This window comes from Myxine glutinosa, chromosome 8 (genome assembly GCF_964187855.1).
Source record: "Myxine glutinosa chromosome 8, kmMyxGlut1.1, whole genome shotgun sequence".
Classification (NCBI taxonomy): Eukaryota; Metazoa; Chordata; class Myxini; order Myxiniformes; family Myxinidae; genus Myxine; species Myxine glutinosa.
This window is the reverse complement of record NC_136268.1, coordinates 107,412,296-107,434,963: the sequence shown is the minus strand read 5'-3', so window position 1 is coordinate 107,434,963 and position 22,668 is coordinate 107,412,296. Positions and strand designations below refer to the sequence as shown.

General features: G+C 47.1%; 1 protein-coding gene across 2 annotated transcripts in view; it reads right to left on the bottom strand.

Annotated features, from left to right (window-relative positions):
* LOC144893313 (contactin-4-like) overlaps positions 1 to 20,205 on the bottom strand; it is a 129,980-nt gene extending 109,775 nt beyond the window's left edge. The window contains exons 1-2 of one of the 2 annotated variants that reach the window (XM_078783655.1): positions 19,922 to 20,205; positions 18,836 to 18,978 (exon numbers count right to left, since the gene is read on the bottom strand). In XM_078783655.1, coding sequence (XP_078639781.1) covers positions 18,836 to 18,920 — 85 coding nt within the window. In that variant the 5' untranslated portion in view covers positions 18,921 to 18,978; positions 19,922 to 20,205. The remainder of the gene's footprint in view (positions 1 to 18,835; positions 18,979 to 19,921) is intronic. The other variant, XM_078783654.1, reaches the window with a different exon arrangement.
* Positions 20,206 to 22,668: the final 2,463 nt, after the last annotated feature.

The following is a 22,668-nucleotide window of genomic DNA, read 5'->3' as shown; positions in this document are numbered from 1 at the left end:
GTGCGAGGGATGCGGTAGAGCGAGCAGAGCAAACTCATCCCTAGCCGTTCGTACCCCCCACCGTTGGCTACACTACCCTAGCCCCCCCTTGTATTTACAATCCGTCTCTACATCCTGTCTCCCATATCCCCCTCTATGCCAAATTCATCCCCAACTCCCTCCCAGGAAGGAAGGGATGGAACACAACAATGTCCTACTTACTTCATGATGCGTCTCACTACTCAAATCAGCTTACAGAGCCTCGGTGTGGAGCTCGTCTTCCTCGGTGACTGGCTGTGGATGGTGCGAAGGGATCTCACTTCCTAATTACTCTACTGACATTTACTCATTTCAACTACCCGGGGTCGTACCCTGCCAATCGGCCTCTTTAAACTATATGGTTCTAAGAACCCGAATTCCCATTGCCCACACTGTGGTGCCCTCCGAATTTGGGTCTCACTCCCACAAATTTTCACTCGTGCCCTCGCACAATTTCGGGGCTGGGTCGTGTGGCCCTACCAGCAGGTCTACCCACCTGCACACCTCCACCACTGAAGCCGCCTCCCGAGCTTGCCTGCTCCTGCAACTACCTAACTGGGGAAGGCCGTCCCTGGCACTTACCCCCTCTATGTCCACCTTGGCATCGGGCAACCCGGGTCCTCTCCCGGGATCCTCGGGCACCACTCACAAACGAACCTAACCGGCTCCCAGAGCCTACCTGCGGCCTCACCTGACCGACAAATTACCAGTGGCGGAGTGCCCCAATAACCATACGCACCAATTAAGCCACACGTCCAGCCATGTCACTGATTACTGCACCCGACAAAGCATTTCTTGCTACTGCCCGCACCACAGGTGTCAATATCCATGCAATTTACCTTTGCCCTCTACCTGGCTTTACACTACCCCTCCCCCCCCCCCCCGGGCTTTCGCGAATGGGTTCCACTCTCCCCCATTCGATCCTTCGCACCATGCATTCCACACCTTTTATTCCACACTGTGGGGGAATTTGTAGCTGAGAGACTCAAGACTCCAATGATCGGACACAGGTTTACAAAAGGTCTGGTTTATTAACTGGTTATTCACTTCATTCCATTTACCAAATAATACCGCATAATTCAATGGCTGAGATTAACTCTTTTCGCATGGTCCTTCTCGTTCGGCTGATGTTCCTCCGCCACTCCCGTTGGTCAGAGCTTCTGGTAGCAAGTTCTGTCGACTCAACGTTTGCTCTCGTTTATATGGACAAACTGGAGTTAATCCTCTGTCCGCTGACCGTTAATCCTTTCTCCGCTAATGCCCCGAGGTCATGCATGTACCAAGTCCTGGCATCAGCTCGCTCCCCTCCTGCTGTGAGTTCCGTTTACCAAACGATAGGGGGGTGCTTCAGCCAGGGGCTGTGACCAGGTGGACAAGAGATTATCATGTTCGGGCGCATTCCTGACACTCATTTACAAACTCGTCTTTCACAGAGTTTGCATGTAAAATGTATCTGCTTCGTTACCAGGTTAATTAATAAGTTACCAGTGCCAATTAATAAGTTACACTGAGTTACACTTCCACAACACCAAGCATTCTCACACCAAATATCTCACACACTACTTTTACGCACCATTACACAATTCCTTTTGTTCTCACTCTCACAATTCCTCAAACACAATTCCTCAAATACTACCACACAACTCCATTTGTCTCAGCACAATTCACACTTACACACAGCATCATCTACCTACCCAATTTCCCCTAAAACTCGTGCTTCCCTCGTCGTCCCTTTAAACTAAGCACACCCTTTATTTAACATCCACCTAAAATCTCTACGTCCCCTCTATAGTTCAGGTGTCACTACTTAATTATCAGTCTCTACTGTCGTCTAAATCCCTAACATTATCCTAGCCCTCCCTCGGCTAGCTTCGGTGCCCCATGGAGGCAACCATTGCTGGCCCCTCCATGTGCCTAACACTGCTATCCCCCTAAACTAATGCTCATGGGCCCCCCCGTGTGAGGAATGATCAGTACCATTCCCCCATGGAGGGGACACTACTCCCCCCCCCAGTCCTCTGAACTTTGAGCCCCCGTCATTGGAGGTACTGGGTCCTGCCTCGGCCTCTAAGGCCAAGGCGATCCATGAGGGCGCCGAAGCTAGCCGAGGGAGGGCTAGGATAATGTTAGGGATTTAGACGACAGTAGAGACTGAGAATTAAGTAGTGACATTCCTGACACTCCGGGGAGGGCCATCCCACTTCTGAGACCAATTTGTTGCGGATCTCCCACAGCCCGTCGACGTTACAAAAGGGGGGGGGCAACCCCCTTCTTTCCCTAGGGTCTTTGTGTCCACGAGGCCGAGTCGTCACTTCCACAGTGAGCGTGGAAAAGGGTATCGGGTCGACGCCGCATGTACCTTTGACGCACGCTGCCACGAAAACGGGGACCGGACCTCGCACAAGCCACACTAATCGAGTACGCCCAAGCGGTGTGCGTATCACGTGACTTTTTTTTTTTTTTTTTTTTTGTATACTGAATCGAGGCTCGTGAAAGAGCTGACATTTACTTCACAAACAAATCAACCAGACAAACAAAATATATAAAAAGAGGGAGCAGAAGACAAGAGAATGGGAAGCACACAAACACTTGAGAGCACACAACATTTGAGAGCAGGGAGATGTGTGGGAGAGAGAGGGCTCGGAGGGAGGAGGCGTGGGAAGGGGTGGGGGGTGGGGGGTGGGAGAAGTATAAAACACAAGGACACCAAGGACTTCCAGGTCAGAAGTTGGTATTTCAAAAAGTGGAATTGGGGTGAAATTATCGGGGATAGAAAAGATCAAGGTTTTGGATGGGGGAAGATAAGAGATGGTGGTGAACAGCTGTTTTAAAGACCTGGAGGGTGGAGTGGGATTGAAGAGAGTGAGGGAGTTTGTTCCAGAGGCGGGAGAAAAGAGGAATGAAGGAGCGAAGGTGAGCAGAGAGTCTTGATTTTGGCAGTTTAACCATAAGAGGGTTGCAGGCAGATCTTGTGCGACCTGTAGGAATATTTGCGGGACAGAGCCCAGAGAGAGCTGGGGGGGCAAGGCCAGAGAGGAGTCGGTAGAAGACGGAAAGACCACCAACCTGCCTGCGGTGAGTGAGTGAAAGGCCCTTGGAGTTAGCTTCATCGCGGGAGATTCCAATGATTCTGAATGCTTTGCTTTCAACAGCGTGAAGACGAGCTAGGTGTGAGGCAGGAGCACCAGCCCAGAGGGGAGAGCAGTATTCCATTGAGCTGCGGATGAAAGCCTTGTACGTGGTGAGGAGCTCAGGTGTGCAAAGGAAGGACTTCGCACGATGGAGGATGCCCAGTCGGCGACTAGCTTTGGAGGCCAGATTTGAAATGTGGTTTTCCCAGTAAAGATCATGGCAGATAGTGAGACCCAAAAGTTTGAGTGACAGAACTTCTTGGAGAGGATTATTCAGAAAGTAGATGGGAGGGTTGTCCAGTCGGTCTTTTCGGAGAGACATTGTAAGAGTGTGAGATTTGTCAGGATTGAAAGACATGTTCCACTTGTTTGCCCAGTCTGTGATTTTGTCCAGGTCTGCAGAGAGTGAGGAGGCTGCAGACTGTCGATCTGAGGGATGAAGAATGGAGCGACAGAGAGTAGAGTCATCAGCAAAGAGATAGAGAGGATTTGTGCTGTTACTTTCTATTGAACCCGATTGAGCGGTTCTATTCGGACGATTCTAGGCCAACATATGGAGAGGACGGGACGATCAAATAACAGGAAGAACACAATTTATTTATTATGTTCATTGATCCAAAGAGACACAGAGCAGGCACTTAAGCAATGTTAACTTATCCCCAGACGAAGGGCCCAATCTCTCACTCGGGGAAAAAGAAGAAGAGCAGGTTCGCGCGCCAAACGCGACTTGCCGTCGGTCGTTCCGGGACAGCTCGCCCTGCGTGGCCCTCTGGTGGTCACGGCACGTATGCTGAGAGAACAGGCAAGGAGATCGCGCGTCTGTGGCCCAGAATGGGTTGTCTCCACACAGCGCGTTTAATACAGGTAGCAGAGTGCAGGGCACGGGGAGAGTTCGTGTACAACGAGGCTATTACAAACAGTTCGATTCAAGCACTCCGACTCGTTCAGGGGCTGGGCGATTATCTCTCCTTGTCTCACAGCGAACTCTCACCTCTCACCTCTGACTCGTCTGCCGAACTCTGCTGCGGGGGCTTGGGGCAGGGTTTATATAGCCGCTCCCCGGTCCTACCCGAATGTTCCATGCCCCTCCCCTCGCCGCCGTTGTGAGCCACTCCCCTCGAGCTCTGATTGGCGGCTCGCTGTTCACTGGCCCCTCCCCCTGCAGCTCCTCCCTTTGGCCTTGCCAGACTTGTCTCAGGCTGAGCACATGGTATTCCTTTGAAACCGCCGTGATTACGATCCCCGCTGGTTCCCGCAGCACCCAAAGCCCGGCATGAACAGAGGGCTCGCGTCGCCTAACCGTTGGTCTCACCGCTGCTCCGGTCCACGTCGAAGCCTTACTCACATGCTCACACGCATACGCGACCCTTTTCACACTCACCAAACCCGGCGTTCCAACGCCGCCCGCACATTCCACACACTCCGTCCATTCCACCACCGCACTCCCTGTTACACACCACACCTCTTGCGCACCCTCTTGTGCACACTCATCGTTCGCACACTTCGTTCCACACCTCTCCTCCGTTACGTCCTCCATAACACTCACCATGGGCGTGCACTCTCGCATCCACCCACTCACGCGCTTCAATGGGCTCTCCCACACCCACGCCACAACCAACTCAGTTGTGCTTTCTCGCACACTCTCCCCGTCCATCCCAAGCGTGCATCCTCGCACCCGCTCCTCCACCAACTCACTCTCCGGATCACTCTCACCCTCGCACGTACACTCCGTATCGCTCTCACTCTCTGTCACACTCCGTACACTCAGACGTGCATTCCCGCTCACACTCGGTTTTACTCCCACACCTTATAACACACTCACTCGCCGACGCACACTTTTTCCTCACACGAGTGCCATTCTTTCATACACCACGGACCTCCCACAAACGCCCGGGTACCATATCGACCCCAATCGCGCGACTATTCTTTTCACGCCAAACATTTTGCCGAGAAACCTCTTAGCACCAAACACAGCCCGTCTCACCTTCGGGGTTCCTCTTCTTCGCTCCTCGCGCCCCTGCAAGTCTTTATAAGGATTAGCAAGTACGGCATCAGGATGTGAATTCAGACTTTGTGCACAATCCATTTCTTCCTTCTGCTGGTGCTTTTCTAATTCTGCCGTCTCTACAAGCCCGGTTTTAACTATTTCGTTTTGTTTATTCACCTCGACGACCGCTGGCTTTATTGAAATTCCCTCTACCTCAGCGGTTGCCGGCTTTTCCATACCCCGGGTCGCGATCTCTATACCCGTCATTTTACCTGCGCTTTGCTCCGCCTCGCTCAACTAGGGCTTCTCAACCCGCTTTACCTCGTCGTGCACCACCACAACCTCTTCGCTCAACCTGCGGTTAACCTCCCTCTCGGCTTCCCTTATCTCATATGCGGCTTGCCCCCTTGCCAACCTCTCATTAATTTCTTTGGCTTGGCCAATTATGCCCCCCAGTTTGTCCCCTAATCTGCTTCCGAATCCCTCAAATTTGCTTCCGAGTCCCTCCAATTTGCTCCCGAGTCCCTCCAATTTGCTTCCCAAGTTATTGGTGTTGGCCCTTACTTCTTCCCTCATTGGCATTGCATCCATCTTTTCCACCTCCTTACTCAATCCCCCGAATTTGGTTTTCCAATTATTTCCCATTTGCTCTCAATCGGCCCTCATTTCTGCCCTTGATTTGTCCCCCTCTATTCTATTACAACACCCTTCAATTAGATTTCCCAATTGCTGCCCCATTCCCCTGAAATTATCGTCTGTCTTTACCATAAAGGTTATCATCTGCTTCATAAACAGGTCCAAATTCATCGGTGGCGCAGGCTCAGCTGCCGCAACCACATGCGAGCCGCCATTTTGTGCGCCCCCCCACCTCATGCAAGGCGCCGCCATCTCGTGCCCCCAAAACCTCCGCGACCACATCCTCATTGCTCTCCTCCTCCATTATTACTCCCACTGCCTCCCCGGGATCCTGGGTCGATTCTACCCCTTCTTCTATCTCCCCTACCGGCATCCGGTCGCCTTGATTATCCATGGCACGATTTAATTTAGATTGTTAAATAGATTTTCGGCCGCTCCAAATTTTGAGTGCGTTAAGCGCACTTCGGGTCCGAATCCCACTCCTGACTACAATTGTTACGGAAATGGGGGACGGCTCTCCCGTTAGCAAGGGGGGGTTAATCCCCTTGTCCTGTTAAGCTGGCCGTCTCCCCGGTCCTGGAACTATCCTGCTTCTTCGTGGGGTGAGATTGGCCGAGGTGATTGGTCAAGGGAGTCCCGTAAACCTCCGCCAACCTCTCCACGAAGCCGGTGGATAGCTCCGTTCGAAACCATGGACAAGATGTTATTTGCCGAGCGGTTTTAGCAGCCCGCGGTTCGAACCATTAGCAAAGACTAACCCGATTCTGAACGTTGGCCGAAATCGCGCCACAGGTACTCAATGGGGGAAATCACAAAGACAAACAGATGTGAAGGAAAGAAGGCAAAGGTAGGAAGAACAGGGATTTATTAACTACTATTTACACAATCAAAGAAACCAAGGGAGAAGGAATGAAAACGAAAGTAACTGGAAGAAGAAGAAGAAGACACAGTGCAATTCTAGCTTATCTATACAGGCTTAACTTATACCCCAGACAACACAAAGGACAGCCGACAGTCAGACTTACACGGGTGGGAATGAAGCAGGAATGAATGGCTGGAAGGGGAGGAAGGTTCAGCTGGACGCTGGCTGGAGCTTGATCCCGCACGGGACGACGGGCTGGAAAACGACGGCCACCGACGCCATCGCAATCTGGTTCCCACGGCGGCGATGCTTCGCGGCCGTGGATCGAAACTGCGGGTCAAAGCTCAACTCCTCAACTCCCAGCTCCTCCTCAACGCTCAGCTCCTCCTCAATGCTCAGCTCCCCCTCGAATAAACTGCTCAGTGCGTCCTCCTCACTCATCCGCTAAGCAGTCCCTCCCAACCTCCTTTTCATGAGGCACGTGGCGATCAAAACCGCCAGCCTTTTGGAAACGCCCATCGGTCAGCTCGCCTCGGCCTTGATTGGTCGCGAGGGCTCACCGATCCCGCCCCTTGATGAGGCGTTGGCAAAGCCACGCATTGTTCCTGGCGCTTGGCTGACTCCTCCCACCTTCTGCTCCGAGATGACCTCGTGTTCAATGGAGTTTGGGGGCGATGATGATGCCAATAACCCCACCCAATGTAACGGTGGCGAAACGCTGCTTTGGAGGCCACGGCGATATTGTAGGGGATCTATCTTATTTCATTTGGTGCAATGCAGAGTCAATTAATGGGAAACAGAGCCTTAAACTCACATAGAATAAAGAAATAACTATAGAGGTTCTTATGATTGGCTACGTGCTTGTACATGGACTAGCTAAGGGGACGACCTTTGACCTTCACATGAAACGGAGGTATTTACAAAGAATTACTATTTACAGAGGGTGATATTTACAAAAATTACATGATTCTCAAATCCGCTACAATATATATATATATATATATATATATATATATATATATATATATATATATATATATATACATACATACATACACACACACATTATACCCCTTTAAAATATGAAAAAAATTCTAACGTGCTGGCTCAATGTACCCGGTGTGTACCCCAGTTTAGAATAGGTACACCATATCCCTGCATGTCGTAAAAGGCGACTAAAAGGGTCGGCGTCAGGAAGGGCATCCGGCCATAAAACACTACCTCAAAAAGGGAACCATGACAATTACACCAACATTTGGGCAGGGTACAGCCCGAAGTAACCCTTGGGCGCAGGAGGCATGAAGGAAAATGTTCGGACAACGCTTGGATTCGGAAAAGGGTCAGAGAGCGGTATTCAGGATTGCAAAGCAGATAGCGAAAGAGAGGTGCGATGTGATGGGGGTGAGTCGTTTGAAGGATGAAGTGGGACAAATTGTGGTGGATCCAAATGGAATTCAAGGAAGGTGGAAGAGATATATGGAAATGCTGTTGAATGCAGAGAATGAATGGGACGGCAACATGGAGAGTAACACAGTTTTCGGACCGGCAGAGAAGATAACTGAGAAGGAAGTTGAGGAAGCGATAAAAGCAATGAAGAGTAGAAAATGGGAGGGCCGACGGGAGTTGTGTGAGATATGTTGAAGGCAGCGGGAAGTTGGGGTGTGAAGAGAAATACAGAGATCTGTAATCTGGTGGTGAAAGAAGGCCGCATTCCAGTGGTTTAGGAACTGAGTACCCTCGTCGCTCTATTCAAGGGGAAAGGTGACCCTCTGGACTGTGGCTCGTATAGAGCGATAAAGTTATTAGAGCATGGAATGAAGGTATTGGTAAGGTTGTTGGAGAAGAGCATAAGGAAAAAAGTGAAGATCGACGAAATGCTGTTTCGATTTATGCCAGGAAGAGGATTGACAGATACGATTTTTATTGTAAGGCAGTTTTTTTTTTGTTTTGTCTTTTGTATACAGAATCGAGGCTCGTGAAAGAGCTAACATTTATCACACAAACAAATCAAACAGACAAACAAATGAAAAATCGGTCAGAGACCGAGGACTTGCCGGAATGTACTTTTAATCGGCCATTTTGGACAAATATGGCGGCCGAACCACGTGACCAATGACGTCATCATTACTTGTTTTCTAAACTAATTTATTCCTTGATAATGCTCAAGAAATTTCATCTTGATCGATGAAATCGATCGATAAAAATCGATAAATCGATAAAAAGGGGAGCGGTAGACAAGATGGGGAGAGAAGGGGAAGCACATAAACACAACATTTGAGAGCAGGGACATCGGGAATGTGTGGGAGGGAGAGGGCTTGGGGGGAGGCGGCGTGGGAAGGGGGGTGGGGGGTGGGAGAAATATAAACACAAGGACACCAAGGACTTCCAGGAAAGAAGTTGGTATTTCAAAAAAGTGGATTTGGGGTGAAATTAGCGGGGGTAGAAAAGATCAAGGTTTTGGATGGGGGAAGACAAGAGATGGTGGTGAACAGCTGTTTTAAGGACCTGGAGGGAGAAGTGGGATTGAAGAGAGTGAGGGAGTTTGTTCCAGAGGCGGGAGAAAAGAGGAATGAAGGAGTGAAGGTGAGCAGAGATTCTTGATTTTGGCATTAACCAAAAGAGGGTTGCAGGCAGATCTTGTGCGACCTGTAGGAATATATGGGATACAGAGCCCAGAGAGAGCTGGAGGAGCAAGGCCGGAGAGGAGGCGGTAGCAGACAGAAAGACCACCAACCTGCCTGCGGTGAGTAAATGAAAGGCCCTCGGAGGTAGCTTCATCGCGGGAGATTCCAATGATTCTGAACGCTTTGGTTTCAACACCATGAAGACGAGCTAGGTGTGAGGCAGGAGCGCCGGCCCAGAGGGGAGAGCAGTATTCCATTGAGCTGCAGATGAAAGCCTTGTATGTGGTGAGGAGCTCAGGTGTGCCAAGGAAGGACTTCGCACGATGGAGGATGCCCAGTCGGCGACTGGCTTTGGAGGCATGATTTGAAATGTGGTTTTCCCAGGAAAGATCACGGCAGATAGTGAGACCCAAAAGCTTGAGTGACAGAACTTCTTGGAGAAGATTATTCAGAAAGTGGATGGGAGGGTTGTGCAGTCGGTCTTTTCAGTGAGACATCGTAAGAGTTTGAGATTTGTCAGGATTGAAAGACATGTTCCACTTGTTTGCCCAGTCTGTGATTTTGTCCAGGTCTGCAGAGAGTGAGGAGGCTGCAGACTGCCAATCTGAGGGATGAGGAATGGAGCGGCAGAGAGTGGAGTCATCAGCAAAGAGATAGAGAGGATTTTCACGAGAGTCGGAGAGATCATTGATGAAGACCAGAAAAAGCACAGGGCCCAGAACACTGCCTTGGGGAACTCCAGCCTGAACAGGAAGAGGAGATGAGAGAAACCCATTCAGGGCCACACGTTGACTACGACTTAGGAAGGCCGCCAGCCATGCATTGAGATTTCCATGGATACCAAAGGAGGAGGGTTTGGTGAGCAGAGCAGGGTGCCAGACCGTATCGAAGGCACGTGATATGTCAAGGGAGACAGCTCGAATTTCCTGTTTGGCATTGAGGACCTCCATCCATTGTTGAGACAGCAGAAGCAGCATGTCCAGAGTAACGTAACCTGGTCTGAAACCAAATTGATGATCAGAGATCAAGCCATTGGAGAAGAGGAAAGATTTCATATCTGAAGCAATGATGGATTCCATAACTTTGCTGATAATTTGGAGAAGGCTGATTGGTCTGTAGTTGCTCGGATCTGTTTTTGCACATTTTTTGTGTAAAGCAGTGATGTTGGCTGATTTCCAAGCATATGGCAGATGACCTTGAGCAAAAGAGAGGGTGAAGAGAACCGAGAGAGGGAGTGAAAGAGCGGTAGAACAGGATTTTAGGACCCGTGGGCTGATGCCGTCAGGTCCAGTTGCAGAATCAGAGGCGAGGGTTGACAGAAAAGTTTCCACCTTGTCAGGAGGAAAGGACACAGAGTCCAGGAGCAGCTGGGTACGACTGGGTATGGTGGGTACAGAGAGGGATGGGTTTGGGACACAAGATTTAGAGGCAAACACAGACTTGAGGCATTTAGCTTTTTCACGTGCGGAGTCAGCTGTGTAGCCATTTGAGGTGAGGGAGGGGATGGAGGGGGAACAAACACCAGAAGCAGATTTGCCCAGACGCCACCAGGATTTGGAAGAGGGAGACAGATAAGAGAGTTCGGTCTTGAGAACGGAGAGATATTGTTTCCTGGCTCTCCTGAGGGTGGACACACACTTGTTTCGGGCTTTCTGAAAGGAAATGAGATTTCCTTCCGTTGGATTTAATTTCCAGGAGACGAAGGCAAGTTGTTTCTGGGCAACAGCCTCACCACAAGATTCCATGTACCATTGACGGGAGGAGGGGTATGACAACTGAAGACGAGATGGGATAAATCTGTGCATGAGAGAGAGCAATTTACTTTGGAAGAATTCCCAGGATGAGTTGATGTCAGAGGCGGTAGAGATGGGAGACCAGTCCAGATGATTGATGGCTGCTTGAAGACTGTGCCAGTTGGCCTGAGTGAAATGCCAGACTCGTCGACGCTGAGGAGGCTCCCTGAGAATGGTCAGAGAGATGTCCACTTTAACAAGCACATGATCAGATGAGCCGATTGGTGCAGAAGAAGAGCAGCAGACATTTTCAGGGAAGTTAGTCATAACCAAGCCCTGAAGAGAAGCTGCTCCGTTGACTGAGATCCGGGTCGGGAAATTGACAGATTTTGTCAGTCCCAGTGAGTCGCACAAGTCCTTTGCTGAGGAGCCATGGCTGGTGAGAGAGGTACCCACACCCAGCCAACTGGCATGGTGACAATTGAAATCAGCACATATGAGGAAGAGAGAGTTGGGATGAGTAGATAGAAGTTGGCCCATATTATCAGACAGCGAGATGTAGATGGAGTCATCACTGTTTGGTGGACGGTTCAACCCACATATGAACAAGAGGTGGGAGCGAAGGGGAAGCCGTAGCCAGAGGTATTCCTGGGGGTGAGGTGGAGAGAGGGCAGTGCATGGCGAGTGAGAAAGAGAGTTTTTGATAAAGATAGCAACCCCACCTCCAGGACGAGGCTCAGGTCTATCATACCGGAGGAGGGTGTAACCCGTGAGATATACTAAGGAATCAGAGACATCATGAAGGAGGAAAGTTTCTGTTCAGCAGATCATGTCTGGTTTGTCAGAAGCAACCTGTATGGAGAGATCAGTTAAGTTTGAACGAAGGCCCCAGATGTTTGAGTTCCATACCGTTAATGAAGAGGAAGGGGGAGCATCGGATACATGTAGGAGAAGTACATGGAGAAGAGGAAGAGGTTGTTTCTTGAGTTTGTTGATCTGGAGAAAACATTTGATCGGCTTCCAAGGCAAGTAGTGACATGGGCATTGAGGAAGTTAGAAGTGGAGGAATGGTTGATCCGAGTAGTGATGACAATGTACGAGAGAGCACAGCTGTCAGGACGAAGGACGGGAAGAGTGGTGAGTTTGATGTGAAAGTGGGAGTGCATCAGGGGTCGGTACTAAGTCCACTACTATTTGTCGCTGTGATGGAGGTGCTGGCTCGGAACGTAAAGGAGCGTTTATTGTGGGAGTTATTGTATGCAAATGATCTGGTGTTGATTGGGGAGAGTATGGATGGACTGAACGAGAAGATGAACATGTGGAAGGAATGTATGGAGGCAAAACGTCTGAAGGTGAATATTGGCAAGACAAAGGTGATGGCAAGCGGTAAAGCATGTGGTGAGGTGGATAGAACTGGGAAGTGGCCGTGTGCTGTGTGCAGTAAGGGTGTCGGAGTGAACTCCATTCAATGTACAATGTGCGCTGAGTGGGTTAATCGAAAATGTAGTGGTCTGAGAGGGTCATTGACCAGTGTGGCAGCTACATTCAAGTGTAAGGTGTGCACAGAGGGAGCTGCAGATGGAGGAAATGTTGAGTTGGATCTCAGAGACGGTGTGAAGCTGGAAGGTGTGAAAACATTTTGCTACCTCGGAGACATGCTGAATGGAGAAGGTGGATCAGACTTGGCAACGGTCGCGAGAGTGAGATGTGCATGAAATACGTTTCGGGAACTGAGTGGCGTGCGGACCAGGAGGGGAGTGTCATTGAAGCTGAAGGGAAAGGTTTATGCTGTGTGTGTGAGAAGTGTTATGATTTATGGGAGCGAGACATGGGTAATGAACATGGAGCAGCAACGAAGGCTGGAAAGGGTGGAAATGCGAATGGTTAGGTGGATGTGTGGAGTATCGTTGAGAGAGAGGAAGACAAATGATGACTTGCGAAATATGATGGAAATAGAGCCTGTGATGGATGCTGTGAAGAGAAACAGGTTGAGATGGTTTAGTCATGTGTTGAGGAAGGATGAAAGTGACTGGTTGAGAAGAGTGATGGAAATGAATGTAGAAGGAAGTAGAAGACGGGGAAGACCGAGAAAGACTTGGCTAAAGATGGTGGAAGAATAAATGCGGGCAAGGGGGTTAACAAGGAGAGATCCAGAAAATAGGGCTAAATGGAGAAGATTGTCATGGGGACCGCAAGGCTAACCCCCGCTCTAGCAGGGAAAATGGCCTTTAAAATGCATGTTGTTGTTGTTGTTTGTATCGACATGGTCAACACAGCGATGCGTTCCCTTCAGGTTGGGGGTCTCGAGCCTGGTTTTGTCCCCAGGGGTTGAAAGGCCTGAGAATCCTTGGTTGCAGGAAATTAATTTAGACTCGTTCTTTGTGCTTTCAGGAACATTGAATGCTTAATAAGGTGAATTACCAAGAAATGTTGAAAGAAGGTTATATTTTAATTTTGAACTTCAATGTTGTTAAAAACAACATCCCATCCTTCCCCTGAAGGTGTGTTCATTGATAAATTTACTTAGGAGTAAATCCTGAATTTTAAGAGTCTATTAGTGTGCGTGAAAACAAATGAAAATGTCTGAGCTTCGAATTAGATTAAATTAAAAAGAAGTTTAAATTCTTCGTCTCTGCACAAACTGTCAAGTAGAACCTGCTGTGCATTAAAGACCCTCATGTGATTGGTTGTTCTGCAGTGTAATATTGGACCCCGACCAACAAGATGTGCCTTCCACACACCACTCTGTCTGTCGGTCAAGTACAGGGTTCCTGGTCCCATAACAGTGGGGACGTTTATCTTCGGACACGTTAATCCGTGTAGGACCATGAGCTTAACAACTTCACACTATCAAACTACCAAACACTTCACACAAGGCTGAAAGCCACGAACTTGTAACGGTCTACAAAGAAAAATAAGAGGCAAAATTGGTGAAACCTTCACCTCGTCCTGAAACAAGTGACTGGGTGAGAAGAGTGATGGAAATGAATGGAGAAGGAAGTAGAGGACGGGGAAGATCGAGAAAGACTTGGCTAAAGGTGGTGGAAGAAGAAATGCGGGCAAGGGGGTTAACAAGAGAAGATGTGGAAAATAGGGCAAAATGGAGAAGATTGTCATGGGGCCTGCAAGGCCAAAATGCTGTTGAATGCAGATGGCCTCATGGAGAAAGCGTCAGACTCCCAAGCTGTGGATTGTGGGTTTGAATTCTGTCTGGGTTGAATATTCTTTCCCCTTTATTTTCAAGTCTTTTATATCGTCTTGACTGAAGTCTTGTACGATGAAGAAATGCATTTTGTTCGTATTTAAAATGTATCTTGTGAAAAATGCCAGGGGCATAGAAAAGGCCCCTATAATATGGTATGTGCCATGTGGCAAAGTATAGAAAAGAATGGACATTCCAAAGCTTGAAGAAAATGCCAAACAATACAAAATAAGGGACATTCAAAAAATATCGTGTGCATTCTGGACTACCCTTGTGTTCTGAGGAGGAACCAGTAATGCTCTAGAAAAGTTCATATGAAGGGGTACCAATTTGATTCATACACCTGCCTGAAGAAGTAAATGTATTTTATTTGCCAGATGTTGGGCGCCCCTTTATATGAACTTTTCTAGAGCATTACTTGGTCATTGGCGCTGAATTCTGACGCGAATTTGCACTCCTTGTCAAGCTCAAGAACAATCGCCTCCTCAACTCAACCACGATGGCTACTCTCCAAACGCGAGGAGATAACCAGCTGTCTTTCATCGCCAACAGGCGTGAATTTCAGACTTATGGTCTGCGTTCCCGGAACTCACAGCACCACAGGTCAGGTCGGCACGCCGTTCACACCATGTACATCATATTGAGACCCGTGGACCAGCTGTGTTTGCCAAAGCTTGTCGTTTGTGTTCTTCCAGCAATTACACGTCACCGTCACACATGGTTCTGAAGAAAAATGGTGAGTGGCATCCATGCGGCGACTAACATGTGCTCAATAGCGCCACCATCCCTGACCGGATCCATGATTTCTCCTCGACGCTGGCAGGGGCCTAAGTGCTTTCAAAGATTGATCTGGTGAGGGCCGATCACCAAGTCCCCATGGCGGAGCCGGACATTCCGAAGACGGCCATCCTCACACCTTTAGGTCTTTTCAAAAACCACCACAATGCCATATGGATTGCACAATGCCGCACACATCTTTCAGCGCTTCATATATGAGGGATGCCGTGGCCTGGACTTTTTGTTCATCTACCTGGACGACATACTCGTTGCCAGCCTGAATACGTGGAAGCTACTTTTGAGATATATTGTTCATATATTTTGAGATATCTTTTGAGATATCTTTTGAGATATCTTTTGAGATATCTTTTGAGATATATTTTGAGATATCTTTTGAAATATCTTTTGAGATATCTTTTGAAATATCTTCAGCTCTTTTTGAGATATATTGTTCATATCTTTTGAGATATATTGTTCATATCATTTGAGATATATTGTTCATATCTTTTGAGATATCTTTTGAGATATCTTAAGCTCTTTTTGAGATATATTTTGAGATATATTTTGAGATATATTTTGAGATATATTGTTCATATCTTTTGAGATATCTTTTGAGATATATTTTGAGATATATTTTGAGATATATTTTGAGATATCTTTTGAGATGTCTTTTGAGATATCGTGTGAGATATATTTTGAGATATCGTGTGAGATATATTTTGAGATATCTTTTGAGATATCTTTTGAGATATATTGTCCATATCTTTTGAGATATCTTTTGAGATATCTTTTGAGATATATTGTCCATATCTTTTGAGATATCTTTTGAGATATCGTTGTCTCTTTTTAAGATATCTTGTTCACAGACAGACAAACAGATAGACAGACAGACAGGGGTGAAAACATAACCTCCATCCAACTTCGGTGGCAGAGGTAAAAGCAGACGTGTGAAAACATAACCTCCATCCACCTTTGGTGGCAAAGATAATTAATGAAAAAGGTAGTGCTACATTCAAAGGACACTGCCCCATGCCATAACATATCCTCCAGTACGCAACATCACCAGAGAGCCTTCGATGCCGCCATGCAGCACATGGTGACGGAATTGCGAGGGAGCGGTGTATAATAATAGATTGATTAATTGTGTAACTAAAATAAATAAATAATAATCGTAAAATAATTAATTTCTTCATCAATTGGCTAATAGCGTACCTAAACCAACACCGTTTCAACCGAATCTGTCATTTTTTGAAAATTAATGAAACGAATAAACAATTGAAAAATTAAGAAAAAGAATCGATTCATTGATTTTTTTAAAACTAAAACGACATTTATAGCCAAATCACTTGGTCACTGTCGTGTCCAAATATCAGCTTCCTCGCTCAAAACGTGCCAGATATATTGCCCAGTTGAGAAAGAAAAGAAATAAGTGATTAATAATGAAAATAAATAAATAATAATGGTAAATTAATGAACAGATGTAAATCAAAATTTAAAAATACCGTTAATATCAAAGCATGTGCTCACTAGTGTACCAAAATTTTAGCTTCCTAGTTCAAATGATGGGTGATATATCGCCTGAACAAACAAACGGACCTCACCATTCTCAAGACCGAACTCTCTTATCTGTCTCCCTCTTCCAAATCCTGGTGGCGTCTGGTCAAATCTGTTTCTGGTGTTTGTTCCCCCTCCAGCCCCTCCCTCACCTCAAATGGCTTAACGGCTGACTCCGCACGTGAAAAAGCTGAATGCCTCAACTCTGTGTTTGCCTCTAAATATTGTGTCCCAAACCCATCCCTCTCTGTACCCACCGTACCCAGTCGTACCCAGCTGCCCCTGGACTCTGTGTCCTTTCCTCCTGACAAGGTGGAAAAGTTTCTGTCAACCCTCGACTCTGATTCTGCAACTGGTCCTGACGGCATCAGCCCACGGGTCCTAAAATCATGTTCTTCCGCTCTTTCACTCCCTCTTTCTGTTCTCTTCACCCTCTCTTTTAGTCAAGGTCATCTGCCATCTGCTTGGAAATCAGCCAACATCACCGCTTTGCACAAAAAAGGTGCAAAAACAGATCCCAGCAACTACAGACCAATCAGCCTTCTCCCAATTATCAGCAAAGTCATGGAATCCATCATTGCTTCAGATATGAAATCTTTCCTCTTCTCCAATGGCTTGATCTCTGATCATCAATTTGGTTTCAGACCTGGTCACTCTACTCTGGACATGCTGCTTCTGCTTTCTCAACAATGGATGGAGGTCCTCAACGCCAAACAGGAAATTAGAGCTGTCTCCCTTGACATTTCACGTGCCTTCGATACGGTCTGGCACCCTGCTCTGCTCACCAAACTCTCCTCCTTTGGTATCCATGGAAATCTCCACACATGGCTGGCGGACTTCCTCTCTGGTCGTAGTCAACGTGTGGCCCTGAATGGGTTTCTCTCATCTCCTCTTCCTGTTCAGGCTGGAGTTCCCCAAGGTAGTGTTCTGGGCCCTGTGCTTTTTCTGGTCTTCATCAATGATCTTTCTGACTCTCTTGAAAATCCTCTCTATCTCTTTGCTGACGACTCTACTCTCTCTCGCTCCATTCCTCATCCCTCAGATCGGCAGTCTGCAGTCTCCTCACTCTCTGCAGACCTGGACAAAATCACAGACTGGGCAAACAAATGGAACATGTCTTTCAATCCTGATAAATCTCACACTCTTACGATGTCTCTCCGAAAAGACCGACTGGAAAACCCTCCCATCCACTTTCTGAATAATCCTCTCCAAGAAGTTCTGTCACTCAAGCTTTTGGGTCTCACTATTTGCCATGATCTTTCCTGGGAAAACCACATTTCAAATCTGGCCTCCAAAGCCAGTCGCCGACTGGGCATCCTCCGTCGTGCGAAGTCCTTCCTTGGCACACCTGAGCTCCTCACCACATACAAGGCTTTCATCCGCAGCTCAATGGAATACTGCTCTCCCCTCTGGTCTGGTGCTCCTGCCTCACACCTAGCCCGTCTTCACGCTGTTGAAACCAAAGCGTTCAGAATCATTGGAATCTCCGGCGACGAAGCTAACTCCAAGGGCCTTTCACTCACTCACCACAGGCAGGTTGGTGGTCTTTCCGTCTTCTACCGACTCCTCTCTGGCCTTGCCCCCCCAGCCCTCTCTGGGCTCTGTCCCCCAAATATTCCTACAGGTCGCACAAGATCTGCCTGCAACCCTCTTATGGTTAAACTGCCAAAATCAAGACTTTCTGCTCACCTTCACTCCTTCATTCATCTTTTCTCCCACCTCTGGAACAAACTCCCTCACTCTCTTCAATCCCACTCCACCCTCCAGGTCTTTAAAACAGCTGTTCACCACCATCTCTTATCCTCCCCCATCCAAAACCTTGATCTTTTCTACCCCCGCTAATTTCGGTCCCCTTGTGTTTTATACCTCTCCTCCCCCCCTCCCCTTCCCATGCCTCCTGCCCCCAAGCCCTCTCCCTCCCACACTTCTCCCTGCTCTCAAATGTTGTGGTTGTGTGCTTCCCCTTCTCTCCCCATCTTGTCTTCCGCTCCCTCTTTTTGTATATTTTGTTTGTCTGGTTGATTTGTTTGTGAAATAAATGTTAGCTCTTTCACGAGCCTCGATTCAGTATACAAAAAAAAAAAAAAAAAAAAAAAAAAAAACGGAGTGAAAACTGAGTACTCCCTTTCAGCGTGCATCATCACCGGGCCCCCCCTTTAGTGCCTGGCGATGATGTCATGCTGTGCCTTGGGATGGAATCGGAAAGGAGAGGTGTACAAAAAGTTGGATAGATTTATACTTCAGAGAATATTATGATTTGTAATTTTGGGATGATGAGTTACCCCGATCTGGAATAAACAAGTTTAATCACCTGCATCAACAAGTGTGGAAAGGCAGAAAACTGTGATGAAGACCCGGAGAGATCTATCCAGGTTCACGTTTGCAGCCACAGACATTCTTCCCACCCTCAAATCCACTTCAGTCCTTCACAAGGTCTTCAAAACGAACAGCAACCTTCACGAACAGACAAGAAGGTACACAAAGCTAACATCGTACCTCGAAAAAGGTGATCACTGTACCTTGTACAGGTAAGCAAGGAATGTTCACAATGTCAGGTAAAAATAAAACAACCGATACTGATTCTACATGTTGTGTCATCCACAATTAGTGGTGGTTCATGTGCATCCTGCGACTGTTTGGCTGCATCATTTTCTGGTTATTTTTTCTCATCATTTTCTGTTGCTATGCCACCGATGCAGTGCCCCCCATTACCAGTAAGCAGGTACTCATTTTGCCAAGCTCATAGGAATTACAGGCTGAGTCAACCCACCTCGTGTTAATTCAACGGCATGATGGGGGTGGGTGTTCGAACTCGGGACCCTAAGATCTCAATGGGGGCGGGTGGGGGGGCTCTAACTCAGGACCCTACGATCTCAATGGGGGGCTTGAACTCAGGACCCTAACATCTCAATGGGGGGCTTGAACTCAGGGCCCTAAGATCTCCAGCCAGCCACCTTATCCACCATTGTTGGTTGCACATAATGATTAGTGTGTCTGTTCTGAGTCAGGAAGGTCTGTGGTTCGAATCCCGGCCGTGCTACAACAAATAATTTTTAAATGGTCCGTGCTGATTCCTTCCTTGATGTTCAACACTTAAAAAAGGACAAACAACCATAGGTTGACTACCATTGTGCAAGATTAACTGGCCTCATGTCCTCCTGCATTGTAGTTCTTTAGAAGATAACTTATATTATATCATTCATTGTAGTAACTGTACTGTATAGTGTTTGTAAATTGTAATAATTATATATAATGTGAAATGAAGATAAACGTACAATCACAAGTTTGAAATCAATGGTCACTTGTTATTATATTTAATTCATAATCGATTGTATTTTCCCCACAAATAATTTCATAACAATTTGTTTATATTCTGATTGCAGATCCAAAGTCTCACCGGAGGTAGTCGCAGATCAACGGGGTCTCCTTGTGTCCGGGCGACCTTGGTGGACCCTTCACGGTGTGTTGTCCGAGCGACCTTGGTGGACCCTTCACGGTGTGTTGTCCGGGCGACCTTGGTGGACCCTTCACGGTGTGTTGTCCGGGCGACCTCGGTTGACCCCTCACGGTGTGTTCTGTGTTTGGGGTGAGAAAGATTTGTTAAAACCAGAATTTGGGGAGTGTTTGTGGTTCGAGGTGAGGGAAGTATGGCGGATTTATTTCCACTCGGTTTTCTGACACATCATGTTACTCTTTTCCTTCCTCTATTTGAAGTTGAGAAAAGTTGTTCAGGGAAACGTTAAAGTTAATGATAGAAATACGAGTTACCTTCGAGGGATCTTCAACACACGAGGAGACCATTGGATCCATCAAAGGCTGCGCTATTATTACCAACCTATGGTTCTTTGTCGGTGCCGGCTAGCCTTTGTAAATTCTGATCATCAAGCAAGTAAGCAGCACACTCGGCCGGGGTTCAAACCTCCGACCCCCAGACTCAGAGCAAACACTCCAACCATTCCACCACCGAGACTGGTCACGTGACGATGGGTTTTCAAACCAAAAACGATTTTACAGTTTTCGTGCTTTAGATAAGGAGGGGAATCAATGATCACGTCTCATTTTGTACAAGTTTGAATCCATTCCTGCGAATTTGATCTCATCTTTGTAATTGCGAAAACTTGATGATGAACTTTTCACATTTTAAATCTCAGGTGTCTGCAGGTAACAAAATCATAACTATAATTCAGTTAAACATTATATCGTCGGTGTGATGACATTTGTTTAATAAACAATTAAACCTTGACAACAGTTTGAACAAATACAAAACTAAAATAATTTTGAACAAAAAGAAAAACTGGGCACTTCACAACTACTCTTTCTTCTTTCTCCTCTTCTCCTTCTTCCTTTTCTTCTTCTTCCGCCTCTTCCTCTTCTTCTTCTTCTTCGTCTCCTACTCATACTCACACTGACACTGATACACAGTTTAGGGGAAGTTGTTTCTCTTTTTATGTTTTAAAGTCACAAGGATATTTCAAAAGCCTGAATTATGTACTCACACCTTCTCTTTACATGAGGGATAATTATTGGGTTTCACCTCTTTGTTGTTCCCTTCTTTGCATTTACCACAAGATGTTGGGATCTCGCAGGTTAAAATTCCAGATACCATGTTGGATTGTCCATTTATTTATTTTTTATACGCAAAGTCGAGGCTCGTGGAAGAGCTCAAACTCGTACACTGAATGGATCAGGAGGCAAGAGGACAAAGGGAACAGCAGAGAGGTGGTGGGGGTGAGGGGGGACACCCACGGCAGAAGTAGATGGGCAAACAATGGATGTGGGGATAAATGGGGGGCAAGGGAGGATGGGTGGGGTGGACAAGATGGATACAGAAGGAAGGATAACATGTCCATTGTGCCTCATTAATATATCTCTTATTATAATGGAGCAAACATATATGTCTATGTATGTATGTATGTATGTATGTATTGTTACGTTTTTGGGGGTACGTAAGATAATACAGTAGGAAAGGTAGAATTGCAGATGAAATAGTATGGACTGTGTGACGTGTAGGGCATTTCCATGTAATAAGCTCATGAAATGTAGCTTAAGGTTGGGTTTAAATTTCATCATACGAGGGATGATGATGTGTTAATTAGTAGTAGGGTTTAAGGCTAATTACCCTGTTAGAGATACCCTCTGGGGCCATCCCTAACATTTATGGCAGCCGCCGGCCAAGCCAAACGGCAGTCGGCCAAGCTAATCACGCTCCATGGACACAATAAAGTGAAGAGGCGGAGCTACCATGGTTCGGTGGGCGAGGGAAAAGGGCCGGCAGGCCATGCCTCCCGAATGACGTACGCGGAGTGCTGGCGGCAGCAAGGAGCTTCACGATTGGTTCGAGGGGCGAGGAAGAAGGAGCACAATTTGGTCTTTGGCAAGCAAGGAGTTTGGCCATTTTCTGCGCTTTTGAAGAGAACGTTTTTTGATGGGATCGTGAAGGAGCTTTGACTGCTGGACTATTCGAGGAGCTGGAGGCCGCGCTGTCTTTCCCCATACACCAGCGGGACATCTACGTGCTCGCCACCAGCTCGATAGCCAGCGCTTTTGGGAAGCGGCATTCGATGTTACAGCCATTTTGCCGAGCTTCCCGCATGGGTGGCTATAAGCTTCGACAACTGCCGACCTCACCAACAGGATCCCTTATGGGCCAGCTAAGTGCTGGACAGTGAACTATTATTTTCTTACTTTTACCCATGTGTGTAGTTGTGTCGGTGTGAGAGGATTCTCGAAGTAGAATTTAGTTACCTCAGCTTTATTTTCTTATGTTCTCATTCTACGCTTTACTTGCTTGTAAATAATTATCGTTACATTTTCGTTGTCGTGTATCTGGTTGGGTTTCGGATTAAACCCATGTTTTTGTGTGGTCAAACGCTCCTCATCTCTTCCATCCTGTGCGTGCAACAACCATCATAATTGGGATGTCGCCTCGGGAGTTAAAGCTTGTTAGGCTCATCCATCCAATGCTGGTGTTAACTAGCTACGGGCACAACAGTATGTACAGTATGTGTGTGTAATTGTGACCAAAACGTCTTCTTCTTCAAATATATATATAAAACCGAAAAAACAGTCCGTGAAGCTGTCTGTGAAGCGGTGAAACCGTGCAACTATATATCTATAAATTACTTAAAGTTTGAATTTCATTTC